Genomic DNA, 20133 nt, shown 5'->3' with positions numbered 1-20133 from the left:
CTATTTCCAATATTATGAGGGAAAACCACCCCCAATACCGTAGGGAAAAAAGCTTCAGATTTCATAGGTCCTCCAAAGTTTAGAAGCAGCCCTGAAGCGACTCGGTGTCGTCCCTGGGGACACTTTCCAAGATTTTAACCAGCTATTGGCAACTTAATTTCTGTCCACCTTGTCACATCGCGTCCTCGCCCATGAGTACGCAGGATGTCACCCCTTCCCACCCTAGCCAGGGAGACGCTGGCCTGGAGGACGTCACAGCTCGGGATGGCAGCAGCCCTTCACCAGGGGGAGTGGAGTGGAAGGGGAGAGGCGAGTTCTGTATTTTGGTGGCTCCCTTTCGGGGAGAATCTAGGGGCGGCTGGGGGTCGCCTGGGGTCCCTGTTAGACCCTTTCCTGACTCGGCGCGGGAAAACTCGCCGCAGCCGCAGTCGCAGCTCAACATCCCGGGAACGCAGCTCCGGGGCGCGGCCGGGCGGGGAGGGGTGGGGCGGGGGTGTGAGCGGCGCCCGCCTCCAGTGCGCAGGCGCGGGCGCGGCAGGCGAGGCCGGGCCGGGAGCGCGGCGGCGGCTGTAGCGGCAGCGGAGAGCGCGGGAAGATGGCGGCAGCGGCTACGGCGGCGGGGGCCGAGCAGGTCTGTGAACCCCGCTGCGGCTGGGGCTAGAGGAGCGGGCGAGGCGAGGCATTGCGGGTAGGCCACCGGAAGGGTGGCCGGCGGGGCGCGAGGGCCAGCGGGGAGTGGACTCCGCGGGGCGGGGCGGGAGGAGCTGTCCGCCACCGGGATGCTGGCAAAGGCGGGACGCGACCCCGAGCAGGAGCTCCCTTGCCGGGAAAGGGGAGCCTGCCACGGCCCTCGGCCTAGCTTGGCTTAGCTATCCATCGTCGGCGGTGAGAAGCGGACACTGTCCTCAGGGATCGGGAGGCCACCGTGCCAGTCTGGAGCCTACTCCGGGACGTGCCCGGCTTGGCAGCCAGCAAAGATGCGGATAAAAATAACCTCAGTCCCGGCCGAGAGGCTCCCCAGACACCAGCCAAGAAATGGTCAGCTGTTGCCTAGTGTCAGATTGTGGCCACGTCTTGTTTCTGCCAACCCTGATATGCAGACGTGCCAGATTTCCCCTCCCACTTTTTGGTTTTTGGAGATTTAGTCGCCAGTATAAAACCTTTCCTGTCCAGTGGGTTTAAAATCACTTTTAGGAATGCATTATCAAGTATTTCCTGATCTGCATTGTAAACTTGTAACTTAGACTAGTTTCAGAGCCCCTCCCCATCAGCCTATATTCATGCATACATATACATACATATATGTGTACATACATGTATATATGGATGGTTGCTAGAGCGGTAATTTTCAGTCACTTCTTAATTCTTGTTTCCCTTTAAAATAACTTTTTAGTTTATCTTAAGAAAGTGTCATTCTTCAACATCGTTGCAAAAATAAATGAGCCAAGTTGCAAACATTCTTTTTGACCTTTGGAAAGATTTTCGTAGGTGATTAACTTTTTAGGGACCTATTAGTTATATGTCTGGAAGTCTCATTCTAAGGGACAGAAAAAAATAGGAAAATGTGAAGTCTGCCTTCAAGGAGACTAAAGTCAAACTGCCAAATAAATGAAGAAAAATCAGCTAAAAACTCCAGTCAAGCTGCTAATTTAGTGATAGTTAATGTAAAGGAATGAGTGAAATGTAAACAAGTTTGGGACTGTTGAGATTAAAGCTGTTCCTTAGCTCTCATGACTTTCCTCCTGATTAAACAGCTTCGTTTTAGATTGTTCTTTTGCCATCTGTCATACCCTCTGATACTCTTGAGATTCTTGATGTTCTATTCTTCCTTTACACATAAGCTGGGTATTGTGATCCCTCCTAATCTTCCTTGTGAGCCATCTTAGACCCCTCTGTATCACACTCACATCCAAGAAGTCACTAAGTCCTCATAGTTCTACCTGTTAAATCTTCTCCCCAGTCTTCTTTTCATCTCCAAAGCCATGGTTCAGTTAGGCTCTCACTTGCACTGTTAGAGGAACCTGCTGTTCTATTCAGTTCACCTCTTTTGTCATGATTTTGCTTGATGTAAATCTGAGTTGTATCACTCATAATTTTTAAATCTTCAGTAGTTCACTGTCTTTTGCAAAAATTCCATTCTTGCATTAGTACTTAGTGTCATTTACTGCCTCCTGCCACCACATCCCTTACTTCCTCTTTTGATTCATTACTCTATACCTATCCTCTCCATTCGCATAAAGTTACCAAAGTTCCTTGACTCAGAGATGACTTGAACTCTAAATCTCAAAGTTGTTCCCTATGCCTAGAATGCCTCTCCCTGCTCTTTTGATGGACTAAATCCTGACCATCCTTCAGAATTCAACTTACTGTAGCCTCCACCCCCTAAGAAGGTTTGCAGTCCTCTTCTGTGCCCTTTTGGTATTGCTTTCACTGCTATGGTACGGCACTTACCATGTTGTACCGCAATTGTTAGTAACCTTGTCTGTCTACCTTATTGTCCTATAAGTAAACTCTTTGAAGGATATCTTGTTTACCAGTTTGGAGTAACTGTTACCACATAGTAAATAGTCAGTAAATGTGAAATACATCAAATTGAAGATAATAATGTAGATGAATTTGCAAAGACTCCATTTTGCCCTTTCTCTCTTATCTGTGGACCTATATTCATACTCAGCCTGAGACCTTTAAGTTGCCCATCTATTAAGCTATCACAAGCCCCTACTGTTCTGTACAATAAAAGAAAGCACTCTCACTATGGCATTTTACTCCCGCAACTACAAAAACAATCTAAATGCATACTCAATTCTAAAATGTTTGCAGGTCATGCACCCTCTTAGGTGTTGCAGCCTCACGAAGTACCCAACCTACACAACTGTATTTACATCTGTTTTGTTATAAAATATTTTTTTAGTAGATTATTTTACTTTCTACAGAGCCTTCCTTATCATTCCTGATCTATGTCAGATCTAGCAATGTGGGGAGAATAAAAGTTTTGGACAAGTAGGGCATGCTGAGGAAGTTGTTGGATAGCAGAGTAGTTTTTTATGTTCTGTGGAGCTAGAGGTCACCAGTGGTTTTTGATCATGAATGACTTATGTTTCAGGGAATGAAAAAGGTAAGGCCATCTGTCAAGGACGAGTGAAAAGGGCAACTGGAATATTAATGTGGTGGCAGAGGTAGCAGGCTGATCAAAAGCTCATAAAAAATGGGAAAAAAGGGAAGTATTTGAGAGTTATATCTGACCCACCTACTCCTCCCCGTTTCCCTAGAAACTACAGCTCATCCTGATTCTCTCCCATTTGAAGCCTGCAGCATGTATTGCTATGCAGTTGGTTTGGCACCTGAATATTCAGAGTACTTTATTGCACTGTTAACTATTTCTGGCATAGGACTGTAATACATAGAGAATAAGGATGCTGGCCTATATGTCTTGTATCCCTAAGTATGATATTAATGTTCAAGCATAAAATTCTTAATACATATCTATTCAATAAGTGAGTTTTCTCAGAGCTCTAAAAATTATATAAGTTGAGCAGTGTCCATTTCTACCATTCCTTTCATGCCTAATTAAATAGGATTATTGCCTAATATGTCATTCAACCATAGTCTGGTTTAATGGTTCTCAAGTTTTTTTGATCTTCTATCTTTACACTTTTAAAAACTACTGAGGTCTTAAAGAGCTTTTGTTTATATAGGTTACATTCATTGATATTTACCTGATTAGAAATCAAAACTGAAAAAAATTTGAAAATACAAGAATGTACAAACATTGCATTATCTCTGAGAGTAATAATGTCATCACATATGATCATGTACCCATTGTCCATTCAAGAGAGGAAAGTGAAAAAGGAAATGATATCTTAACATTATTTTGAAAATGTACCTGGCATTCCAAACCCTGGAAGGGTTCACTTGACCCCATCACAGCCAACACACACACACACACACACACACACTTACATATACACACTCAAAGGACTGCCCAATCTGCTGATCTATGATAATATTAGCTCTAGTCAATGGAGTTTTAAGGAGCAAATTATATCAAGTACCAAGTTCTTTTGAAAATATGCATATGAAAAAATTAAACATGTTAATAAAACATTAATAAAAATAAATTATCCACCCTAAGATATGTTTGTCAACTCCAACAAGAAATGAGGTGTACACCTGATTGACAATAAGACTGTTGAAAGCAAAGAGGGAAAATATGTTATTCAACAGTCACACTGAAGTTTCTGCTACGCAGTGCCTCTAAGTATAGTAATGTCCTTATTTGGAGCCTGCAACGCCATGACTTGCAGGGTTGTAGTGGAAAATATATCAGTAACTAGTTTAGCTTTTTTTAAAAATATTTTTCAGTTGTCAATGGATCTTTTATTTATTTATTTGTATGTGGTGCTGAGGATAGAACCCAGGGCCTCACACATGCCAAGCAGGTGCTCTACCACTAAGCCACAATTCCAGCCCTAGTTTAGCTTTCTTTAGTTATGAATTTGCCCTTAATAAATGTATCAAAAAAGTGTGTTACAACTGTTCCATTGTGCTGTATTTTGTTTTTAGCCAAGTTCCAATGGTCCTGTAAAGAAGTCCATGCGTGAGAAGGCTGTGGAGAGAAGGAATGTTAATAAAGAACACAATAGTAACTTTAAAGCAGGATATATTCCAATTGATGAAGATCGGCTCCATAAAACAGGATTGAGAGGGAGAAAGGGCAATTTAGCCATCTGTGTGATTATCCTCTTGTTTATTCTGGCTGTCATCAATTTAATTGTAAGTATATGGTGCAGAATATTCTCTTTTAATCACCAGGGGAAAATTTTCATCTTGCTTTATGGTGATATTCTGAACTTAGTTTCTGTCACTTGTTGGGGCGGGGGCTGTCTTACTTTCTGATTTTCTATACATGTTTTATCTCGAATAGGCTTTAGTCAACATGTATAAAAAAACCTAGTAGGCTGAGGAGACAACACTAATTGCAGGAAAAGTTGAATGAAAAGACAGGAATCTATTGTTTTAGGAGAGGCAAAGACAATAAAATCATGGCAGAGTTCTCTTTTTGACATGACAGATTCTTCCCTTTAAAGGACTTAACTTTTAATTAGGATAGAGTCAACTCAATAGAGGAGAACTTTGCCATGATTTTGTTGTCTTTGTCTCTCCTAAAAAATAGATTCCTGTCTTTTCATTCAACCTTTCCTGCAATTAGTAATGCCTCTTCAGCTGGATTTTAAAATCATAAACCTTTTTAAAAATTATGATTATTATTGTTATTAACACCATACACAATTTCTTCTTATTTTTTATTTTTAATGGTTAATGGCAGTAAAGATTTGGGTTTTGTAGTCCCAAGTCCCTATTGTCAAGAATGAAAGGATCTGCTGGGTGTGGTGGTGCATGCCTATAATCCCAGAAGCTCGGGAGGCTGAGGCAGGAGGATTGTGAGTTCAGAGACCGCCTCAGCAATTTAGCGAGGTGCTAAGCAATTTAGCAAGACCCTGTGCTCAGTGATTAGGCACCCCTGGGTTCAGTCCCTGGTACCAAAAAGAATGAAAGTATCTGGTAGGTCAATTCATACTATGGTGCTGAGGATCTATAGCCACCTTTTCCAAAGATATTTACTTTTTTACAAAAAGGGCTTATTAGTCTGAGTTCATGACTCTGATGGTTAATTTTGAAATCTGGAATGCATTTAGGTTGATATTTTTATTTTCAGAGAGTGATTAATGGTATACATAAGACTGCTCATAAACATGATCTGTAGCACTTCAAAAGTGAATTTATGTTATTATTACTTCTAATGCTCTCAAGTCAGCCTTGTATTCTATGTACATTCAAAACATTTGTGTCTAATTATTCACTAAAGTCAGCAAGAGCTAACATTATACATTTTATAGTAGGTACCATAAATAGCTTTACTAGGAGCACATATTCTAAATTTATTTTTATCTTATAACCTTGAAGATTTCTGGTTAAAATGGCAGAACAAAGACATTTCTGTCCTCTTCCAAAAAAATTTATCCCAAAGTGACAATGTCGAAATATCTTTGAAGAGGGTGAAAGACAACTGAAGTCCCAAACCACAATATATGAAGACAAAAAGTAGGAGAAGGGATGCCAAACACTTGTCAGTGAGGAGAGATTGCGTGCCTGTTTGTTGGGAGGGGTTGTAGGGTGTTAGTGAAGTGCCTTGCTGAACCCTGCAAAGCCTCAGGAGTTGGAAATACAAGTACTTTGAAAAGCAGAATCAAGACAGGACCTGAACTTGTTTGAAAAAAATCTATAGTAGTCAGATGCCTAGGCCTCCCTCTGTCTCAGCCAGCAGTTAGGCAGCCGCCCCTCTGAACACCATCCCAAACTGGCAGGTGTCTAGACACCTTGGGCCAGACAGGGATCTTTGTGCCTAAGCCTGTTGTAAAAAGGTGGGTTTCCAACCTGAAAGCAGTGCACTGAGGCTGCCTTTCCTGAACTCCCTTCTCCTCCTCCTTCAGCTCCCTGGCATCAGCCAAGAGGCAAAGGAGCCCTCCATAGGTAACTGAAGCACCTAAACAAAAGATGTGACAATAGTGACTTTTGGCAGGTCCTAGTGAAAAAAACATCGACTCTCACTATCATGAAGCCAATAAGTCACAAGCCCCACCCCACATAGAGAATTTCCTATGATCTTTTTCTCAAAAATCACTGTTAAGTATGAACACTGAGCCAGAGATCAATAGATTTTTGAAGAAAGCTCCAGGAATTGAGAAATGAAAAGGACAAAATACCCAAGTCCTGGGGAAGTATAAACTCAAATTTAGGAAGATAAAGAAAATGCAATGATTGACAGAAAATATTAAGGATATTGAGTCCATGAGACAAGAATGACATACCATATAAAAGGAGCAATTGAAGAATAGGAAGAACTCATAAAGATATACACACAGATGGATGAATAGATTTTGGAAAACAAAGAAAAGTAGCTCTTCCAGAATGTTCAACAAAAATGAAGAATCAGTCTGGGAGTTTTCTATTAATAGGAGATTCAGAAGCAAAAACAGAAAAACATTGGAAAGTTATCATAAGAAAAATTTCTAGAAGAGATTAAAAGCTACCATTCTAGCTCTGGAATAATGCATCAAGAAAAAAAAAAAAAGAAATCCAGGCTCTTACTATGAAATGTTAAAAAATAAATAAATAAAAATAAATCATAAATAAAGACCTTAAAATCTTCCTAAATTTTTTCCAGGAAAAAAAAAATGACTCACTCTTATATAAACAGTAAGTCAGAGTGGCATTGGACCTCTCAAAAACAGAAGAGAGCTAGGCATGGTGGTGCACCCTGTAATCCCAGTGACTCAGGAAGGTGGATGAGGCAGGAGGATTGCAAGTTCAAGACCAGCCTGGGCAATTTATCAAGACCCTGTCTCAAAATAAAAAGGGATGGAAATGTAGCTCAGTGGTAGAGTGTTCCCGTTCCAACAGAAATATTTTTTAAAACTAGCAATGGAAACTGGAAGGCAATAAAGCAATAGCTTTCAAAGTTCAGAAAGAACATCGTTTAAAATCTAAAAATGCATACCTAGCCAGAGTGTCAGTCAAATGCAACATTCTTGCCATGCACATTCTTCAGAAAATTTTGCTTCTACTCTGTTTGTGAGAAAACCACTAGCACTAAAGAAAGTTGGAGATAAGGAAACTGGGTATCTTTCTTGCACAGGAGAAAGACAAAAGGAAATTCTAGCATGAAAGAAAATGAAAAGTACAGGGTTACAGCTGTGCAAAAGGCCAGAGATTGGAGCAGGAAATCCGGACTAGAGCAGGAAGACAGGGGTTCCAGAAAGATTTTCTGAGAGAGAAAAATAAATACATTATCTGAGGAGTTTGGAAAGAACATTCATGGAGAGATTTATAGAAATGTTGGAGGGTTTGAGATTTAGTTATATTTTCAAAGAAGCTAAGCAAATTAAAGAAGTATACAAAGTACAAGAAAAGAACTGCCATCATAATATCATATTTGCTTTAGCAATGAGCAGTGTTTACATGGTCATAATACTGAAAATACCGAACATAGATTCATCTGAAACTTGAGGTTGGAGTTGGGAGAGAAAAGAGGTAGAAATAAGCTAAACTTCTCATCTGCTAAAATAAGAAATTTCTAGATAAAACCTAAATTTGATAAATGTAGAAATAATAGTATACATATATTATTTCATATATTATTTAAAAACAAGGAGATAAAGCCCACAGCTAAAATTGTTGAAAGTGATTAGCCTGGGGAATGAGACCTGGAAAGGTAGAAGAAATTATAAACCTTTCCTTGGTCTTTTGCATATAATGGCATGATAAGAATAAAATTGGTTTTGTTTATAAGTGGAAAATCAATTAATATATTCATCTTACTGATTAAACATTTTAGTAACTCTTTAATATTTTGGCAATGATTTTTTTCTTTTCATTTTCCAAGTGTGTCAAGTGTATACCTGTTAACAATGGGCTTGTGCTTTTTTTCAGATAACCCTTGTTATTTGGGCTGTGATTCGCATTGGACCAAATGGCTGTGACAGCATGGAATTTCATGAAAGTGGTCTGCTTCGATTTAAGCAAGTATCTGACATGGGAGTTATACATCCTCTTTATAAGAGCACAGTTGGAGGAAGGCGAAATGAAAATTTGGTCATCACTGGCAACAACCAACCTGTAAGTTATGACATTAATTGAAATGCAGTGTAAATGAGAAAGTGGAATTAGAAAACAAGTCTTTGTAAAAACCTCGAGTTGATTATAGGAAAGAGATATCTTCTTTTAGAGAAAATTAATATATTCATTTTATATTCACAAATGTATTCAATATTCGTAAATATTTAGTACTCAATAGGGTTGGTTTTATAATCTATTAAAGTTATATGCTTTCTTAGTATTCTAGATTTTGTTCAATGGTAGCATTGACAGATATAATTAGTGTAAGAATGGGTAGATTACTAATCTCCACAAGAAGCCATTAAGGAAGCTCCTTCCTGGGTTAGAATATCCCATGTTTTCTGATAATCTGAAAGAGAGTATGCCTCTCTGCTCAGTAGCAGGCCATTCCAAGTGGTTGCTCTAACATAGGCTTTTAACTGAGTGAAACCTTAAGAAGGTATTCTCACTTTCATCCCAGCCACCTTAGGCCTTGAGCCATGTTCCATATGTTCCTCTCTTTATTTATGCAGAGCCAAATAAGCAAATAAACATTTAAGTTTTCATTTTAAAGAATTCTTCTCCCAAGGAAGTAGAGACAGAACACATGCATTTAAAATCATTTGAAGTTAGTCTATTATTATAGTTAGTTAAATAGTGTTTCATAGTATTTTTTTAGAATAATGTTCTTCATGAATTTTGGTTGTAATATTCTTTGAAAATATATTCACAATAGAGTGTTTTTCTGAAGATTGTTTTTCAGCAAGGGACAACAAAGCTCAGTGTAGAAAAGAACAAAACTTCTATTACAAGTGACATTGGTATGCAGTTTTTTGACCCGAGGACTCAACATATCTTATTCAGCACAGACTATGAAACCCATGAGTTTCATTTGCCAAGTGGAGTGAAAAGTCTGAATGTTCAAAAAGCATCTACTGAAAGGGTATGATTTCTTTTCTTCACTTTACTAATGGGAGACAGTTATTGTCTAAAGTTATAAAGTGGGAGGAGAGTTTCACTTCTTTTTTTTAAATATTTATTTTTTAGTTTTAGGTGGGCACAATATCTTTATTTTATTTTTATGTCGTGCTGAGAATCGAACCCAGTGTCTCATGCATGCTAGGCGAGCGCAGTACCACTTAAGCCATATCCCCAGACCCTAGTTTCACTTCTTTACAGTGGTATGAAAGAATGTATTCCAGAACATTGGAAAGGATTAGTTCTAGATCTTTCATTATCTAGTTTATGTGAGCAATATCAAGTCCACTCTTTATTATCAGTTTCCAGATGTAAAAAATTTCCTATCCTCTCTCATGTTTGAAATTCTCATTTATCTGAGATAAATAGTCTCACATTATTTAGAAAAGCTTATCAGTATTTTTTTTAATTTTTAGATTACCAGCAATGCCACCAGTGATTTAAATATAAAAGTTGATGGAAAGGCTATTGTGCGTGGAAATGAAGGAGTATTCATTATGGGAAAAACCATTGAATTTCACATGGGTGGTAATATGGAGTTAAAGGCTGTGAGTATTTTCTTAAGAATTTTAAGAGAGTTATTAGGTTCTTGGATACATAAATCCATGTGTAGAATAGTATACAGTTACTAAAAATAGTGATGTATTTTTTTGTCATGAAAATATTTTCAAAATGGATTGTGAAGTAAAAGAAAGTTACAAAACAATTTATGAAATATTTCATTTTTATTTTTTAGGACATATCTGTTTATAAAAACTTACAATAATATGTCAAAATATCAACAATATTTAGTTATGGGTAGCAGGAAAACAGACAATTTAATTTTATGTTTATTTCTGTTAGTTTGTATTTTCTGAATTTTGTTGGTATTAGTTTAAAAGGCAAAAAAGAAAAACCCAAACTGGAAGATCAAAGTATGCATGCCCTAAAGTTGTTTTGTGTCTTCATGTCCTTTCCTGTTTTTTATCCAGTGTCATGATAAAAACAATTATCAAATGTATCAAGTGTATTTTATTTAAACATCTATTATTAATTATATAGGGAGAAGATTTTTGCCTTATTGCAGCTGCTGAAAATTAAATTTCTTTGTGTTTCACAGATTTTATATGAACTTTAGCAGATATCATACTTCATAGAAGGGAGCCATAAGTTCAAAAACTTTTACCAGCTCATAATTCTGGTCAAATGCCTTTGGGCACTTCTATATACTACTTAAGTAAAACTAATAAATTTGTCTTACCAAGCATTGCATGATAAAAGTCACTTCAAGCCTAAAGACTTATTTACTCCCTTTTTAAAAAAAGTGAATTGCACATTTTTTAGGAATAATGAACTTTAGAAAATGAGGTAGTTGTTTCACTTTCATAAACAAATTTTTTCCCTAAAGCTCATAATTTCATTTCTAAATAATAAAGATAAGCAGAAAGTGTAATTCTTGCTAGAAACACCCTAACATTATTGAGTAGTTTTACTTGCGTTGTACTAAGAAGCCCTTCCTCTAAGAGAGCAATGTTGAGCACCAGCCACAGCTGGGCTGTTGTTTTGTGCATAAGAAAGCTGAAGAGAAAAGCAAGAGGTGTGAACCATTTGTAGAGACCATACACAAATTGTTTAAATATTGAAATACTTGAAAATATGTATACATACCAGTTTCTTCACAGCTAAAAAAAAATGAAAAGATAACTAGCTTTATAATTCAGTTAATATCAATGGTTAGTTTTAAAGAATATAAGCTACTCATAAGAATTTTATCAAACTACCTTTTCAAATCCCCTTTTTCCTCACTTTCTCACCCTCTCTCTCTCCCCCTCCACCCTCCCCCCACCTCTCATTTTAATTTTTCTTTTTTGTGGTACTGGGAATCAAACCCAGAGCCTCACACACATGCTAAGTAAGCATTCTCCACTGAGCTACATTCCCAGCCCTTATTTTTCATTTTTAATTAACATGTCGTGTACATATTTATGAGGTACAATGTGATGTTTTGGTAGATAAATACAATGTGTAATGATCAAAATAGAGTAATTAGCATATCCATCACCTCAAACATTTATTGTTTCTTTGTGGTAAGAATATTCAAAATCCTCTCTTCTAGCTATTTTTAAGTATACAACATATTGTTAACTGTATTCACCCTACTATGTGATAGAACTCTAGAATTTATTGAAAATGCCTAAGTAATTTAAAGAAAGTAAAATTAATGACCACAAGATGGCAGCATTGCAACAAAATTTGAAAACTAATCACTTAAGAATTATATTTATTCAGTATGTAGCTTGAGCATTCCTATTCCAAAAATTTGGATTTGGAATACTTGACCAGTAAAATATTCCAAAATCCAAAACACTGTGAAATGTGAAACACTTCTGTTCCAAGCATTTCAGATAAGGGATATTCAGCCTGTAACACCACTACATAGTACATTAGCCATTTCTATTGCTTTTTAACCATCTTCCTGTCATCTCATCTTGTAAATACCCTCTGCGAGATGATTTAGAACTCCTGCCTCAGCCTTTCCTCTGAACTAATTCATATACACAAATGCCTACTTACTTTCTCCGCTTCCATGTCTAACAGCACCTGAAATCTAACAAGTCTAAAATCTTGATATCCTGCTTCCTCACCAGTCATACATTTCTTTCAGTGTTCTGTCCTGTAAAATGATAACCCATCAACAAAGCCTTCTGGCTTTACTTTCAGAAGATGTACAGAGGCTGGCTGCTTCTCATCACCTCCATCATCACCACTATGGTATGAACTGCCATCATTTTCCTGCCTGAATTGTTGGAACAGCCTCCTAACTGGTCCTTTTGTGACTTTCTTCACACCTGTAGTTATTTTTCTGCCTTTCAACCAGAATGATTTTCTAAAACAGTCACATCACTTTCCCATTCGGAATCCTCTATATGGCTTCCGTCTAATTTCAAATAAAATCTAGAATTCATTCCTTTGACTTTCACGTCTGGTTCCTGATTATTTCTCCTCAGCCTCTGTGCTCCATTCATAGTGGCCACCTTATTGTCCCTAGAACGCCAGGCACATCTTTACCTTTGCATGTACCGTTTTCTCAGCTTGGAATTCCCTTCCCCAGTTAACCTACCTGACTTAAGTTCCTCACTTCTTCCAGTTTCTGTTGGAATGTGACCTTATCAGGGAGGCCTTTCCTGACTTATAAAATACGATCCCCACTTGCTCACTCTCTCTACTTACCCTGTTTTATGTTTCCCCAGAATTTATCCCGTCTGCTGCCTTATGTGTCTTACCTCTTCATTTGTTTATTGTTTGCTCCCCTCCCTGAAATGGCAGCCTTCTTTTTTACTTCTGTGTCACTAGCACCTAGGATAGTGCCTGGTACATAGTGGGCACTTAATAATTATTTATTGAGCGAATGAAAGAGAGAACAAAGAAAGGAAAGAAGTGAGATATGCTTAGTGTTTCCTCTTAAAACAGGGGTTTTAAGAGCCTATGTTATAAAAGTTTTTCTGGAGCAATGGCCTTAAAGAGGAAAAATCTCCAGACAGTTTCCTTTGAGTATCTGGTTTTCTAAATTATATGGTTTTAATCTAGTTAATTCAATCTTCATTAATTAAAATTAATTGCCTGTAAGAGAAAATGCCTTCTTCTTCTCATCATCACAAACTTATCAGTCAGTACCTTTGTTAATATTCTCTTAGGAATTAACAAATGAAAATGAGACATAATCAACATTAGTTTTATTATACACTTAGGAGTTTTGATGTAACTTTAACTAACAATTGAGAGTTATATGGCAGGTTTATTGACATTTAGTCGAACTGAATAAACTAAGAAGTCACCAGTTGAATCTTGATGATTGTTTTGGTTTTTGATGCTGCCATTATTGTTTTGGTCGTGATTTTACTCTCTAACTGCCTTCTTTTCATGTTAATATTCTGGCAAGTTTTGTTTAATAACTTTGTTCTATACTCATATGTGGAAGTAAATAAATTGTACTATTATCCTTTTTGTAGGAAAACAGCATCATCCTAAATGGAACTGTGATGGTCAGCACAAGTCGATTACCCAGTTCTTCCAGTGGGGACCAGCTGGGTGGTGGCGACTGGGTGCGCTACAAGCTCTGCATGTGTGCTGATGGGACTCTCTTCAAAGTACAAGTAACTGTACAGAACATGGGCTGCCAAATCTCAGACAACCCTTGCGGGAACACGCATTAGAAGAGCCCAGAGGTCATCAGTATGTTTATATCTTGACTTGACCTTTTTTTTTCCCCCTAAGTATGCATGCAAATCATGTTTTTACAGAGTTTGTGATAATTTGTAATTATTTTAACTGAAGAGCACTACTGTATCTATTATGTAGTCTCCATATTTAAAATATTCTTGAGAGTCTAAATTCTAATACATTTTATTAAGTTGCACTGATTTTTCAAGTGACAGTCCCCTAAAATCATTATAAGAAGTTAATAAAATCAAAATTAATCTTTAAAAAGTGTTTTTTTTTAAATTCTACTATCCTTGACTAAAGGATAAAGGGCTGACACAACTATTTAGATTCACTGTAATCAGTTTTTGATAATTCTAATGGGAATAGACCCATTAGAGATGTTTAAAAGGCATACCATCAGTGTTTCATGTTCTATCTTTTAGTTTCAAAAAGAAAAGATGTGGATTTTTAGGGTATTAACCTTGAACCATATTCTCACATGCCAGTAAGGTCATTAAAGAACTTGACATTTGTGAGAGAATAAACTGTGGTTCCTTAGCTTTTCACTAAGAAGAAAACACTCTGTGATAGAATGCTTATTTGATATAATGATAATTATTGAGAGTTCACAGTATGATAGAAAGCAGACACATGCTCAGTTTTAACTTTTAAGTAATGATAGCTTTTAAGTCATTTGTTGAGTGTCTTAGATTTCCCAGGCTTTGCATATTTAATGTCTCTAGTTCTCACTGAGGCTCTCTGAATAGGTGTTATTATCCCAGTTTTACCCATTAGGAACTGAGGATCAGACAAGTTAATAAACTTGCCTAAGATGATATAGTAAATAGCAGAGTTGGGATTGGAATGCAGGTGTGATTCAAACCTAAATGTAATTGATTCCAAATACCATGCTCTTTTCACTATCTTCACTGAATTCTCAATTATTTAAAACTCTAGAAAGATGAAAAAGGAATAATTCTAACTTCCCTAAGGTAAGAAAATCAAACAAAACAGTTAGACTACTCTAGTTAAAAGAAATAAATCTTATATCAGATTAAAAAAAAATCACTGTCAGATTTTAACTATCTTTTAAGACAATTCCAAAATACTATTCTATATAGAGGTGTAATTGGCCTACCTATGACTTACCAGTTTTCCAAATAAAGGTCATTGGCACACTGGATTACCTGAATAGGTTCCAGAGGTACAGGGACATTCTCACCCTTCGCCCTAGGGCAGCTCAGTGCAGTGGGAGACAGTAGGCCTAGCCAAGTCCTGCTGGTTTTACTACAGCATACCACACTAATGTCACCCTTTTTAATGGGTCAGGATACGGAACTAAAGGCAGGAGATAATACACAAAATTTTTGAGTGTAAGAAGTTATCTTCTAATATCACTATCTCATTATAATTATACCCTCAAACCAGTTGATTTTTAACATATTTTGTATTTGATATGAAAGGAACTCTCTGGTATTATTAAGACACACACAGGATCAGGGACAGGGACCCCAAAGTAGATTGCCGTAGAATAGGCAGTATAGGTACATATCATAGGTTCTGTTTGCAATGAAATATAACCATGTTCTATCATGGTCACTTTGAACTGTGTAGATAAGAAAATCAATGCAAAAAATTGTATTCAATATAGTCATGGTTCTCTTTTACAGAAAAACCGTATACCTTATAGATTATGAAGTCAATAAATTTTACTGAAATAGGATTGATTTACTATATAATACTGAGAGCAGTTTTTAAGTGAAAAGAAAATGAGAGATTTCTGACCTCTGAGTATTATTAGTTACAGTGATATTTGAAACCTTTTGGATATCTTTTAATGTCTGAATGATTCTCAGAAAAAAATCATTGAAATTTTCATTTAGATGCTCAGTGTATTTTAAAATTGTACATTCATTACTTGTCTATTTAGATTTGTTTTGAAAGTTTCTTTAAATATTTTTATTAAAACCACAGAACACTATATTACAAAGTATTATTTATTGAATCTAATTCATGATATAGTCTATTTTTACTTCTCTTTGAGAAATATTTGTGTTTTTGATACATTTCCATTAAGTGCTTTTGACATGAGAAGATATTTTGGTGTTTTTATAAAACTGACTGTTATCAGGTATAGCATTTTAGGATATTCTATAGGTAGTCTTTGCTTTTCCACTGAAATGTAGACCTGGAAAATTTATTGGGAAGCAGAACAAGAACAAACCACCCATTTTACCTGTGACCTATTTGATTCACAGTGAAATTTCAGCAACTCAATAGCACCCCCTGATGGTGTTTTTCTATAAAGGGATAAATTTACCTCTTCCTGATTCCATTAAGCACTGACAGAGCAAGCAGCAGGTTTGGGGGAGGTGGATGATAGAGGACCCTGAGAAGGATGTAGATACATGCTTGTTTGAATAATGACAGTATTGTAGAGGTGGATTATCATGACATATGGAATAAAAATAAGTAAATGCATGATTTCTTAGAGACTGTCTAATGGACAGATAGGAAAAATGCAAAACAATACAAAGCAGGGACTGCCTATACATAGTCTGCAATATTTTAAAATACACTAATTTGTATTTTTTTGGCATTGTGAAAAAAATAAATTTTGTGTGATAGTTTTGATGATGAAAGATAGAAATTCTATCTAGTTTTGAATGAGTGTTTTTTAAGGAAGTAAAATGTTTTGGTGCTAAACTTGACAACAAAGAGACCATTGAAATGCTGATAGTTTTACTCATCTGAAGTGTTAAGAGGGGCAAAGATTAGAAATCATGCCATACAAAAAAAATTAAGTAGATAAAAATTTGTTTCAGATTGCTAACTTGCATTTCAGTTCATTCAATTTGTAATGACTATTAATGACCTCTTTACAATAAAAATTCTGTAAACTATTGGCTGTTAGTTTTTTAGTATTTATATGTTCATGGATTTCCACTTGATCATGCAGACATTATAAATTTAAATATATTTTGAGAATGGAACTTCATCTGTATTTATGTAATATCTCTGGATATCAGATTTAGAAAGTTGCAGTGTGGATAGTCCTACCCCATTTGCATTGCAGAAGGCGTCTCTCCAGCATCCAGGGAATTAACTGTGCACACTGTTACCCTGGCAAGCGGCCAGTGCTGGAGATGAAAGGGTGAAGGCTTGCCACTTAGCTAGCATGATGGCAGGAGGGGAGGAGCCTCCAAGGCTCAGTTCTGAAATCATCCACTATAGACCCATTTGAAAACTACCTAAGGCTCTTAAGGTATGTCTCAGAAGCATCGTATCATATTTTTTCCACATCTTCTCATCACCAAAATAGTCTTACTTTTTTTTCTTTCTCTTTTTCCAACTTGTTTTTATCTAAGAATGAATTCTTCATTTCATTTCTACTTTTTTTTCCTCTACTGCCTTCTTCCTCCTCTTTCTCTCTGATACATGCACACCCACGCCCAGTATTTCTAACTGCTTCTTCAAACTTCAGCTTGAATATGTCTATTTAAAGACTTACATTTTATCTTATTGTTTTCAGTTTCCTCACAAACTTTTTCTGGAGTTCTTAGTGCTAAACAGCACTAAGAATTTATATATACCCAGTCTATATAAATTTCTATGTAATAAAAATAATGTTTCTTTATAAATAAATAACTTTCACTGTAAGATAATAGGATTATTCTTATGTGTTTTGAACTTAAATCCATTAATGTATCAATGTCTTCAATTTAAAAAGAAGCAAGGCAATAGAAATCTTTAAGTTAAAAACTTTTTAAGAAAAAGTATTTTTCAACTACATCTTTCTCTTCAGTACTACAAAGTGATGTGCTTCTTTAAATGATTTTGTTGTTGTTGCTAATATTATAGTATTAGCTGCATATACAATTATAATGATTACAGCTTGAATGTAGAAGGAAATATTTTCTGCCTGGACAAATTAATTCAGTTTCTGTGCATAAGGGACACACTGTAAATCACTCCTCCTGCTATAGGGCAGCTTTGCAGTTCATGGTCATGTGTATGAATTTAGATGTCATCCAGAATTTGGGAGAACTGACCTTGTGTGAAAAAAAGTTTAAAACTTAACACTGTAAATTTAATTTAGTCCACACATTCATTCATGCAAACAAAGCATAGCCCAGAGACAGACTACAGACTATTAAAAATATAAAATGGAAATGTGTATGTGTGTTTAAAAATATAAAACATGGAAATGTGTATGTGTGTGTGTGTGTGTGTGTGTGTGTGTGTGTGTGTGTATGAGTCATGATCCTTACTTTATTTCAGGGAGTTCAGAACAGACACAAAGCAAAACACTAAAAATGCAGGATAGTATTCATTCAATAAATATTTAATGAAATATTTGTGAAGGCATAAAGACAAATAGAGGCTAGAGCATAGGATTTGAGATGAGTATGGAAGAATGTATAGGATTTCGACAGAGGAGAGGAAAAGGCATTGAGCTTAGAATTGGGAATAATTAAAAAGCTAATTTTGACATGAGATGTGCATATATAGTTTTGTGCCTAAGCCATATCTTGTGGTTGCTCCACATGTATTTTTCAAACTAGTTCATGAGGTCAGCTATATAACTCAAATCTTTGAATGCCACTCTGAGAGATTTGGACTATAGGCAGTAAGTAGCCCTTTGAGGATTCTGATCATCTAATTGATAAGGGAATTACACAAGAAAAACAGTATTATGGGAAGATAATGCTTCAGAATCACCTAAAATGGATCAAGAAAAAAGAAGAAGAGTCAAGAGTCAAAGGCAGGAAGATCAATTAGAACATTCTAGTATTTTAGACTATAGCAATGAAAACTAGAAAGTGTGCCATTAAATCAGAAAGGAAGGAACTATTTGTTGTAACTGCATACTGAATAATGTGGTTATTTATACACTGATTTTTAGGTGGAATTTTAAAACAATTGCAAAAGCCCATTTGCATTTCTTTTTTAAATTATTTTTGTGTATGCATTCAGCCTTTGTGGCTTGTATTTATACTTATAAAACTTTCAGTTGCTTCTCAAGAATTTTTTAATGAAAAAGATACCTGAGGTTTCTATCTCTCACTATATCTATGTGGTTCTGAGGCAGAACATCCTTTTCATAACTCATTTATGTTGTATATATTTAAATGATTTGAAAAGTCACACAAAAACCACAAAGACAAAGATTTTAGTTTTTCTAGTCATGGAAAAAAGTGTATGTTTGGCAAGTTGAACTTTCTACTTACAGGGTTATGGGAAGTTCACAGTTTAGTGTAACTGGGTATCATTCATGTAATAAACCACGTGGCTTACAATTTTCTAGATAAGCATAGCAGACTTTGCTCCCTACTAATGATCAGCAAAGAAACAGAGAAGTCTTCTTGGTAAGTTTCACTCACTCCAAAGCAGACTACGCAGTGAATGATACTGAAAAAGCAGGTGTCAAGGTGAGGACTTATTAAATGTATATTTTCTGAAAATACAGACAAGTCCTTTCTTTAAAGTGCTATAAATAAAATTTTATGCTAGTTTTACCATTTCAGTAACTACTGAAATGTTTTTAATGTCTTGACTTCTAAGAAATCAGTCACTTAAATTGACAATCAAGATAACTTTCCTGAATCTTAGAAGTGGAAATTAAATATCCTGCTTCTTATTTGCTGCTACTTTTTATGTAAGTTATTTTGAAAAGTCAATTTTTTTTTTTATTTTTCCAGGCATTATGAAAAACTTCTATTTCAGAGTTATTACCATAGTTATAGGTGTTTTCTTTACTGGAACAAGAGAAAATCCATCAAGAAAAAGCAGTATTTTATTCAATTCAGAGTACCAAAGTAATAAATATCTCCTAACAAATTGTTCTACTGGAAAGCATGAGCTACCCATGGACTCATCACAGACAGCAGCCACAGTGAACGTAAGCTTCAGTTTCTTTAGAGTTCTCTTACAGTCTCACATGATAAAAGAAGAATGGAAAATAAAACATCTGGACCTCCCTGATTCTCTCATATGGAAAATGACCTTGAGCCCTCTCACACATTTACATGCTTTGGAAATACTCAACCTGAGCAACAGTGCCATCCACTCCATCTCGTTGGATCTATCCAGTCCTCACTCCTCACCAAAAAAACACCAGAGAAGCAGCTTCCAAAATGAACTTCTCTTTCCAAAGGTGCTAATTCTTCAAAGAAATAAACTCACTGACACTCCCAAGGGTGAGTACAATTTGAAAAGGTGGACTAGAGAGAGAAACGAGTATGAGGAGAATTAATGTTTTATGTTAATAAGAATTCCATATTTGTTTTCAGTTTCAAGGGACCAACTGACAATAAA

At 36.2% G+C, this 20133-nt stretch overlaps 2 protein-coding genes across 2 annotated transcripts in view; both read left to right on the top strand.

The window, feature by feature from the left end:
* The first annotated feature begins 529 nt into the window (after nucleotides 1-529).
* Nucleotides 530-16706, top strand: Sgcb (sarcoglycan beta). The gene is made up of 6 exons (XM_027938531.2): nucleotides 530-631; nucleotides 4564-4773; nucleotides 8491-8676; nucleotides 9407-9598; nucleotides 10050-10181; nucleotides 13623-16706. Exons 1-6 carry the CDS (start codon nucleotides 596-598, stop codon nucleotides 13824-13826), a joined length of 960 nt encoding a protein of 319 aa, XP_027794332.1. The 5' UTR covers nucleotides 530-595; the 3' UTR covers nucleotides 13827-16706.
* Nucleotides 16707-19502: 2796 nt separating this feature from the next.
* The window catches only part of Lrrc66 (leucine rich repeat containing 66), a 30094-nt gene continuing 29463 nt past the window's right edge, over nucleotides 19503-20133 (top strand). The window contains exon 1 of the mRNA XM_071614276.1: nucleotides 19503-20015. Coding sequence (XP_071470377.1) covers nucleotides 19523-20015 — 493 coding nt within the window. The 5' untranslated portion in view covers nucleotides 19503-19522. The remainder of the gene's footprint in view (nucleotides 20016-20133) is intronic.

The sequence above is a fragment of the Marmota flaviventris genome, chromosome 7, assembly GCF_047511675.1.
Source record: "Marmota flaviventris isolate mMarFla1 chromosome 7, mMarFla1.hap1, whole genome shotgun sequence".
NCBI classification, from domain to species: domain Eukaryota; kingdom Metazoa; phylum Chordata; class Mammalia; order Rodentia; family Sciuridae; genus Marmota; species Marmota flaviventris.
The sequence above is the reverse complement of the archived record's forward strand: the minus strand, read 5'-3'. Positions and strand labels throughout refer to the sequence as shown.